The sequence below is a fragment of the Pyxicephalus adspersus genome, chromosome 3, assembly GCF_032062135.1.
Source record: "Pyxicephalus adspersus chromosome 3, UCB_Pads_2.0, whole genome shotgun sequence".
Taxonomy (NCBI): Eukaryota; Metazoa; Chordata; class Amphibia; order Anura; family Pyxicephalidae; genus Pyxicephalus; species Pyxicephalus adspersus.
In genome coordinates, this window is record NC_092860.1 from 35,184,412 (window position 1) to 35,194,411 (window position 10,000).

The 10,000-nt window shown below is 35.2% G+C and overlaps 1 protein-coding gene across 3 annotated transcripts in view; it reads right to left on the reverse strand.

Annotated features, from left to right (window-relative positions):
- RFX3 (regulatory factor X3) overlaps positions 1 to 10,000 on the reverse strand; it is a 140,302-nt gene that overhangs the window by 20,454 nt on the left and 109,848 nt on the right. For all 3 annotated transcript variants that reach the window (XM_072404211.1, XM_072404213.1, XM_072404212.1), the window contains 3 exons: positions 4,875 to 4,994; positions 3,188 to 3,309; positions 638 to 750 (listed from right to left, as the gene is read on the reverse strand). In XM_072404211.1, the coding sequence (XP_072260312.1) occupies positions 638 to 750; positions 3,188 to 3,309; positions 4,875 to 4,994 (355 nt within the window). The remainder of the gene's footprint in view (positions 1 to 637; positions 751 to 3,187; positions 3,310 to 4,874; positions 4,995 to 10,000) is intronic.

Below are 10,000 nucleotides of genomic sequence, written 5' to 3' on the forward strand. Positions count from 1 at the left end.
AAAATATTTAGTGCGAGAAATTACGGGCTTAGCGGTTAGGGGGTTAACATGGCTATAGGCTATAAGGTCATCACAGTAATGTTCATTCATGAAAATCATTACATATTCTATACGTATCATTCTGAATTCCACAATTACAAACATTCTGGTCCTACATTTGTCATCCAACTCTTAAAATACCTGCACAAAAGCTTCTACATGGCTCAGCTTACTAAATTCATTCTTCCCTCTGCAGTCGGGTAAGACAGTGGAGAAGATCAATGGATCAAGAGGTTTGATGTTTAAAAGTGAGGTATGAAATTCAAATCCCAGCTGTTTTGAAGCAAATATTTTTCCCTTCAGACTGTTATTTGATAGGGGTGCAGGAACTGACAAACACAATTTCAAGAGACTTACATATGTTTTTAGATTAAAGTATGTACAGATAATTTCAAGCCGTCAACTCCACAAGGCCATCTTCTAGATGGCTATGGAACACAACGCCTAGATTTTTAGTTACAGTAAGTATGTGATCTAGTAAACCTAACACAGGATGGACCATGGACAGCAGCTTTTTTGAAAACACAACGTAGATGAGAGATTAAATAAATTATAGTGTGGGAGTGGTAATTCACACAAACATATAGGTGCCTTTTACCTCACAGTGCTCCCGATAAAGAGTCTGCAGTGACTTGATATCTTCAAAGGTTGTACCATCTGGCAGAGAAGAGATTTCAACTTCTGCAAATTCTGGAAGTGCTCTAGACGCATCTGTTGCCATAACAACATAATAGAAGAAAGATATTGTGGATGGTGCCAATTACAGCTTCATTAGGAAAATATTTAAGAAGCATAGCAAGACAGACATTCTAAAAGGTCACATTACTTAATGAGCAAAGGCTGGCAAGATTTTATTTTTATTCTTTTATTAATGTTGCTATAAAAAAAGATAATATTTTTTAAACAATCTTAGAGATATGTGTTACACAGCACATACATTTACCAAGTAAAATATAATAAAATGATAAAATGTACAAATTATGGAACATAACTTTAAAACCCAAAACACACAGACAAACACGCAAAAGGGGTCTATTTATAAATTCCCCTATCAATCACTAAAATATTTCCTGGTTCATGTGTTTCAATGGCACTAACCCATTCTCCACCAGGAAATGTTTCACAGTGAATGTAAGATTCACTGCTTTATGAATAGAACCTAAAGAATAGTCCTTCTATATAATAGTATGTATGTTTATGAACACCTCGCTGAGAAAGAAACGGGGGTTCTTCTACTTATCTTCTAAAATTGCTAGTTGCCGGGCTCAGGTTTTGTGACTTTCTAAAATGCTGATAATTAATCTGCATACTTGTTGCATAATAGATACATAAAACCTACTTTCCAGCTTTTGAAAAGAAGCATTTCCATTCTCTTTTTTTTTTTTTTTTTTTTGGCACAATGTACTTTTTGGCCGTGTAGCGAAGTAGTGGCTTATAAAATACTTGTTTGATCTTTACAGTTTATCACACAGTACTTAATAGATACAAAACAAGAAAGCTTCAAATACAGTGCTTTGAAAACTAACTGAGCAAAATGTTACTTTCTTTGAGTAAATAAAGAGCAAGCGTATAAGTGCCAAATATTTTTAAGTTGCATTCTGTCTTATTGATATACAATCACTGTTAAACTGCAATATTCAGGTGCTGTACAGAATCCTAAATTGAGTGTAGTAGACTAGAATATAGTGAAATGGTGATGTGCATAGTGCCGTGTTAAGATTAGTGAAAAAGTTTGGCTGTTTACCAGGAGATTACAATGGTTTGTGTTCTGCAATAAACTGTACAATCCAGACTCGCCCATTTTTGAAGTTTTAGTGTAATTATGCTTAGACATTGGAAATTGCTATTGAGAAAAAAAATATTTTTGTATCTCTAGACCTTGTATTTGCTGTTGAACTTCTATTTTTCTTTAAATTTGTCCTAAAGTTTGCCTGACATGAAGAGTCCAATAAAATGCTCTCAGTATTATAGTAATGTGAAAGGATGTCAGCAGTGTGTCAGTGGCCACATCTACAGCAGGAGATAAGTGTTAGTTAACCCTTGTTTTATTTCTAAACCTGCCTGCAGGCCAGCAGAGATGTAAAACTCCATCAATGGCAGGAAAAAAGACGAAAGAATGCACAGCAGGTGGCATATGACGGAGTCATAGGTCAAAAGAAGATAAATGTGAAAAAGGATACAAGCACTTAGTACACTGCTTTTAAAAAAAAGATGTACACAGCAAAACTCAGTAAAAGGGAAAGAACAGACTGGGTTAGGTCCGTAAGTGAAATGGGTATTCTGGTTGCCAAAGTAACTATTGTTTACAAATTGTTTTTTTTTTTTTTTTTTTTTTTAGCACAAATAGGTAGATATCTGCTAGGTCTTGCACATTTGAATTTCAAATTACAATGGGCAGAAACATACCGTTAAAGATATAACTTCCACCCCAGTGTTGCCTTCTGCTTATGAAAATTGTAGTTGCCTGGTGGCCATGTTGTTGTAGAAATTTAAATCACCGACCCAGAACTGACCGGTCTATGTGACCTACTTGACCTGTATACTCTGTTTCAGGTCAGTGGCCTAATTTTCAAAGCTATGGAGTCAGTATAACATGCAGACACAATTGGCATTTTCAAGGTAGTTGATGGCAACCCCAGTATTTCTCTTATGACAAGTTTATTTTATTGAATAATCCTTTAAAAAATGTAATCAAATATGGCAAGCTGGTAGCATTCTGTGCACTTTCTCAAAAGTCTGCAATATTATACATGCCATTATACATATACAAAGTTTATCCATCCTTTGCAATGGAATTACTTCTAAAGGGATGCAGACACTGCATGAAATTTTCATTAGATCAAAGAAAGATTATAACAAATTAGACACTCCTAGCGAGGACACATCTAGCAATGGACATGTTGGAACAAACAGCTTTTCCTTAAAAACAGAGAAAGGTATAAATCTTTTTAACAAAATTGTTAATATTCATGCAACGTACAAACGTCACCCTGAGGAGATTATTTGTTGTAATGAATGGTAGACAGTTTTTACCATAAACTGTTCAGACTTACTATCAAATTTCTTAACAATAAAAAGAAATCAGAATTTAATCATACACTATGGGCAGTACCAAATTCCTATCCAGCAAACTTATCTTAGATCTTACCTAAAAACTGTTGATGGTGCTGGCTTTGTGCAATTACAGTCTGCTCAACAGATGCACCTGTCTGTTGTCCACTTCCTGCAAAACCATCTCCCACTCCATCCACTTTCTGCATAGGCTTATACCTGTCAAATAAAGAATTGACTTAAAATACATTACAGTTTATTCTTGTCTGACACAATGATGTAAATTGAAAGACTAATTTTGCTTCAAGGCTGCAAAACATAATTTATAAGATAAAGCAAGTAAAGTTGCTAAAGGCGATGCAGAGGTGCTGCAATGATTAACTTCATCTCATTGCTCAACAAGAAGCAATCAGTCAAACAGTAGAAAGAGTGTAAAAGAGCTTTTAGAATGTGTGCACCAGTAACATTGACTGTGTAAATGCAGCAAAGTCCTGCTTAGTCTACAGTGCTCTGCACCTGGGCATCAAAGTGTGAAGATAAGAGTGGGAGGCACAGAATTTCTGTGTACAGCCGGATATCTTACAACTAGCAGTAATACTAGTCATTTTCCATGGGTTGGTACCCCATAGCCATACATTAACAAGAGGAAAAAAAAATAGCTGGTATACACAGAAAACACCGACTAGTAGGAGTCACAATAGTGACCATTCATCTAGGCACAGGGTGCAAAAACTAACCTGACTAGGGGATTGGTGTTCAGTATTTGTTTAGATGCGACTCCCTGCAACTGTTGATGTTTGTGTTTTTTTTTTTTTTGCTTCTCTTAGTGCTGGTAAGCCATTTTGCTCACTACATCTTTTCTTTCCTTTAGCATTGATACGTACTGGACAATACACTTTAAACAGTGCTCATTTTTGGACTATTCTTCAGCAAATATACCAATTGGATTAGTTTACTTAAGGAATACAGGCTGTTCATTTAGCAATGAGACTTTAGCTCATTATCAAAAATTTATTTAAAGTGAACTTCCCCGTAATTTCAAATTTCTGTTCTGCAGCAGATACCACAAGATGTTTCTCTGCTTTAAGTCAAAAAACAAGGTTCTATGTTCCTCCCTGAAGTGAATTTTACTTTGTTACTAGATGCCTTATATCAATAACTTCAGGGGTAGGCTCCTGTATTTGTCTTTTCCCATTCCAGCTAGAGTTCCACAGTGGCCAATAGGGGAACTTTGAAAAGTGAAATGGCTTAGGCGTGAAAAACAGAAAGTCAACCCCCCAATACCAAAGTAAAAGTCTTTTAGATTAACAAAGACAACATTTGTGGCTTGCCTTCCCTGGGGAGGGGGTTGCCCTGCAATCTTCAGTGTGCAGTCCTAGCAGACTGCTTCCCTGCAGGTGGTAATATAAAATGCTTAAAATATTATTTCATATTTAACAGGGTAAACGTGAGTAATATTTAAAAATGTAATTTGTTCTGAACATATCAAAAAAAAAAAAAAGTTCATACAAACACTATACTCTTGCATCCTTTAACCATTAGAGAAGATTTTTATTTAACAACTAAAAGAATTCAGACAGAATGTTGAGTTACAGGTAAAATCACCATTTGTCCTTTGGTCCATAGCGTAGTGGTTTCCACATTGTAAAACCAATGGTTTCACAATTAAAATGAATTGAAAACCACAATAAGTACACAAAATATATTGTTCAATGATTCAGTTTGAACAATACACCCCAAAAGGAACAGCTAAGGTGGAAGCTGCACCAACTGCATTTACATACCTTTGTTTCTGCTGCATGGGTTGCTGTCGCATAGCCATATATTGCATGTCCTCTTGTAATCGATTAAGAGGGGATTCTGGTTTGACACGAATCCCATAATAATGGTATTTGGAGTTCCCCCTTTAATCATCGAAATAAAAAACATTAGTGAGGTGAATGAAATAATGTTGCAGGTAATTGTATGCATAATTATAAAAAAGACAAACTATTTCCACAATCTAAAAATGGTCAATGTTAAGTATAAATACATAAAGAAGTGCAAAGCATGACATAAACCAAAAGATAATGTATTCTGCGTAATTGAAACAATGATTAGGAACAATTCTTTTAATCTACTAATAAGTGTAAACTGTGAAAATGACAGCTTTCTGAAATAAAAAAGTCAGTTTCAGTTACTATAGCCAGGGAACAGTATAGCTGATGTTAAAAGAAATGTGGCTCTAATAAAAACAGTTATCTGTGACTAGGAAAAGTACTTTAAAGAACTTTTATTCTGCCCGACATATACAGTACTAACAATTACGTTACATAGTTAGGATAAAGGACTAAGTTTATCCAAAAATAATTCCGTGAATCCAGAACACACGGGCCAGGGAAAGGTAATATACAGGTTGACATTCAAAAATCTGGCAACCTCCGGACCTGAGGAGTGTTGGATTTTCAAAAATTCCGGATTTTTGAAGGTTATACTCACCTGCACACACAGGCCAGCCTTCCTCTCGCAACCCCGCGGACATCTGGCACAGTTCCAGGGAGCAGGGAAGTCTCAACATGTATTTAGTGTAGCAAGCAAGACCTAACAGCTGTTTCTGGAGAACAGTGCCATCAAAACATAAGTGGCCAAACGGTGTATTACAGTCCCTGTATTGAAAATGCGCTACGAACCGGATTATCAATGGCTGGATTTTCGATTGTCAACCTATATTATAATGCTTGGTTTGCTCTAATAGGAGACAAAATCCTTCCTGATCCCAAAAAGGAAATAGATCCACTAAAGTTCATATTTTTACAATATTTTTTTAATATCTATTCATAATTTGTGAACCTGTGCCAAGATCATGTACACTATTAGCATTTTGAACAACTGCTAAAAACATGTTAAAACAAGTCTTCATTCATTTCTTGTACTTGTTTTAACTCTCAACCATGTATTCTGTTGTTCTAAAAATTATTGGTCAATAAGTCTCTATAAACACCTTATATCCTTATGGGACGACTGCATATCCTTAATGCTTGTGGCTACACTGAATGCTTTGTTTGGAACAAATACATTTGTAGCCACCCTATTGTGTAAACACCAACATCAATAACACAATGTAATGAATCATGGCCCATTGATTTTTTTATTATTAGGAAGGAAACTGGCATTGCAGCTACTCTGCTGCCCTCTATTGTTTAGCCAGAAATAGTGAAAACTGCCAGCAGCCTCTAAACAGATTGTATGAATGAAAACTTAAAAAAAAAGTTAAAATAAATCTAAATATATTCATAGTATATACGTTATACTTATATAATGTTGTACTTTTTAGCTGTTTTTTAATTTTTAGTGTGGGGACTGCAACATTAGATCTCCCTTGATATCCACAGGTACAGGTACATTTTAAGAAACACATTTCGTACTTCTGAAAACTTCCATAGTCCTTGTTGAAGACTATTCCCCATTTCCACTGTTCTGACAGTAAAGAAAATTACCTGTGTTTAGAGGATACATTTCTTTTACTCAATATGCAAAAATGCCCTTTCATCTCTTGTGGTGTGTTGCACTTTCTGTATGGGATACAGGTAGTCCCAGAGTTAAGGAACTCTGACAGATGACTCCTAGATATGAACAGGTGCTCGTTGATGTGCAGGACAGAGGCTTGATGAGGGAGACGGGCGGATTACATGACTTGCAGAAAAAGTCTGAGATGTTCTGCAACATCTTGTAACTCTTTAATGACCAAGACAAACGCTGCAGTTCTTTTTCTTTGCATATCAAAGCACAGCTTGATCCAGAAGGTAATGAATGTCTGGACTTCATAAAGTTTTTTTTTTTGCTTTGTTTGTGATTAACTCACAATGAGGATTTTTTACAGTAACTGACACAATGCTGCCTAATATTATGTTGAGAAAAGCATCTGTCCTAATGTTCTCACTTACATACAAATTCAACTTAAAAACAAACCTACACTCCCTATCTCGTATGTAACCCGGGACTGGTTGTATTTAAACCAAGCTGATCAATCCTTGTCACTTTAATTTTCTCTTCATACTAAATACATTCAATTTAGCCATTTTGAACTAATTGAAGTTTGTTTAGAAAATAAAGATGTTTAATAATTACTCCATAATTATGACTGAATATAACTTTTTATTCAAAAACATCGATGAATAATTGATGGAAAAAAAACTTGTCCCTTTTCACTGCCAGACAGGTTTGTTGTATTTTTGTCTTTTGCTTTTTCAATTTCTTTTCCAAAGCATAAGAAAAACGTATTCCACATAGAGTCCAATCAGGCAATGTAATCTTCCAACAGTAGTCAAATGGTATCGTTCTTCATTTTCCTATAGCCAAATGCTCTGTTCTCCCATCATATGTAAACAGGTTAATATTTGCAGTCAATACATAATGAAAAACCCTTCTAAAATTACCTTTGCTTTTATGACTAATCTGACTTTATTTCAGTAATTTCCAGACCAGTAGAAAGTTCAGGAGTTCAGATTTAAAGGAATTTTTTTTGCTTTGCATTCATTCTGAGGCAGTTCTATAAAAAGCATAGAAGGTTCCAGGGGGCTGTGAAATTGTGCACCTGTTCACTTTTAAAACATATTGCTATGTTGTGCCTTTCTCTTAGCAACCTCTACATGGGGTAGTTGCAACAGTACCATGTTTATGCAGTTGGTTATCTGTTGCAAGAATAATATATCAGCAGGGATATCAAATAAGGGACCTTCTGTTTTTCAAGTTTGACTTTTTTCGGGAGGCACAAATGGAATGTGAGGCTTTTGATTAGAAATAAACTATTGACTGGGTGATTAATGTGAATTACAAGGAATTTGAGAAACTATTTAGCAGATTCCTAGCTTTCCATGTTCTAAAGAATTTACACTGTCCTTTGCAAAAATGAATCTGGCAACTGGGACTGGCGGATTATAATCATCTGGTACACTCCTGTGATCTAATGGGAAAAGCTAGTGTCTGCATCCCTTTAGGAGTAACAATGCAATTCAAATTGCAAGGTGTTCGGTATAACAATTATAACCTGGTGAATTTTCCCACCAGAACACATGGAAACCTTAAATTTAGTGCATTCTAATGCAGATTTCTGGTAAGCAGGAAGTCACATATCTGTACACCAACAGTGTATGGTGGAATGTTAGCCTTTATATTCACTAATGTTCTAGGGCCTACTTGGACTGCAACCTTTTTTAAACGACTGTGATGGAAGAAGACAAAATTTCTGCCACTTTCATTTTTAATCAAATTACCTATTTTTTTGTGGTGTAGAATATTATATTATATGCTTTATTAAAAGAAATGCATTGTCATTTTTTTTTTTCTTAAAAGAGCACTACTTTTTTGAAGTATTTATTTCTTTGTCTCTTCCAAGGTTGTAAAGCTAACAAGAAAACCAATTTGGCTTGTCATAGTAGTACTGATAACAATGTTTCCACAGTTTTGACCAGACTGCTAAACATTTATAATTGCATAGCTAAGATTTTATTCATATGATTTCTTGAATACAATGCCAAATTCAGTATTGAGGGTTTACTAGCAGATAGGAAAAGGAAGGTGTCTTAGTGTGTTTACAAAAGAAGAACTTCTATACTGTAAAAATCTAGTAATGGTTCAATTAACTTTATATAAAATAATAATGCAGGCACATACTTATCCCAATTTAATTACTAACAGGAAAGAAAAGAACTTCCTGACCATTTAATATAAAATACCCATAGAAAGAAATGGGAGAGAAGTGCAGCGGTCACCAAGGAAGGCACATAGAGCAGAGAAACCCCTCTGACAGGAAATAGGGGTGAATCTCCCCAACAAGGTAATGCATGACTATAAAACCTGACAAACCTGAAGACTAATTACATCATTCTCCCAGTAAGCTAATCCTAGGCCTGAGAATTATTATTTTTATTGAGAATAGTGGCTGCTTTTTAAAGATAAAGAACACAGTTTATATTTTCTGGTTGAAAATCCTGTTACAGTATATCAGAAATGTAATATATTGCTGACTTGAAAAACTACTGATAAGTTGATAGTCACATCTGTAACGGTATTAAAGCATGCCTAAATCTATCCTTCCAACCACCCATCCCTCTTTTTAGGCTTTTTTCCCCTTTATTTTCACCTGGTGATCTTGTACAGTGCCTATGAATAGGCAACATTGTCCCCTAGGCTTCTCTCCCTAATTGGCCTACAAACACCTTCCCCCCACATCATCTCCAATACACTAGAATTAAGTGTTGTGTAGTTCACTAAAGATAGCTTGGAAAACTGACTACATTATTTAGAATATTAGTTCAGTGCACAGAAAGTTACGACATAATTCTGAATCTGAAATTATCACATTTTGTTCTTGGGTTATGTTATCCTTTAGGAATATATATACATACATTTATGTTCTGCTAAGGAAAAAAAATAATCCCTAATGTTATTTGCATACATGATCAGTTTTGTGAAAAAAAAAAATAAGGCATAGAAAACACGGGAAGGCATATGAAAGAAAGGAATAACCAGAGGAAGAGATTTAGAAAGCAGTGTCTGTTTCCATATACTTGCCAACCTTGTCCACGGTCTTCTGACTATGACATAGTTGGCTTTAAGCCTTGATTTTGTAAAGCAGCTGGGGACTGCAAGAAATGTGCCTCAGAAGTCCTCTTATGGTGTCTGTGTATGCAAACTTATAAATTAGCCCTGTTAGAACTAGGGTTGTATTTGTCAGAATTGAAAAGCAACTAAAATGGGTTTTGCCCCTAGTGCCAAAAGCAGTATAACAAAGAACTGCCTAATACTTAGTGCGTTATATTAGTTACAGCTTAAATTTTAGAAAAGTAAATATTTTACAAAATACATTTGCACTGCACTTGAAATATAAGATTAAGCTGTTGCGATTTTGCAGTATATCTTAGCCTCATCC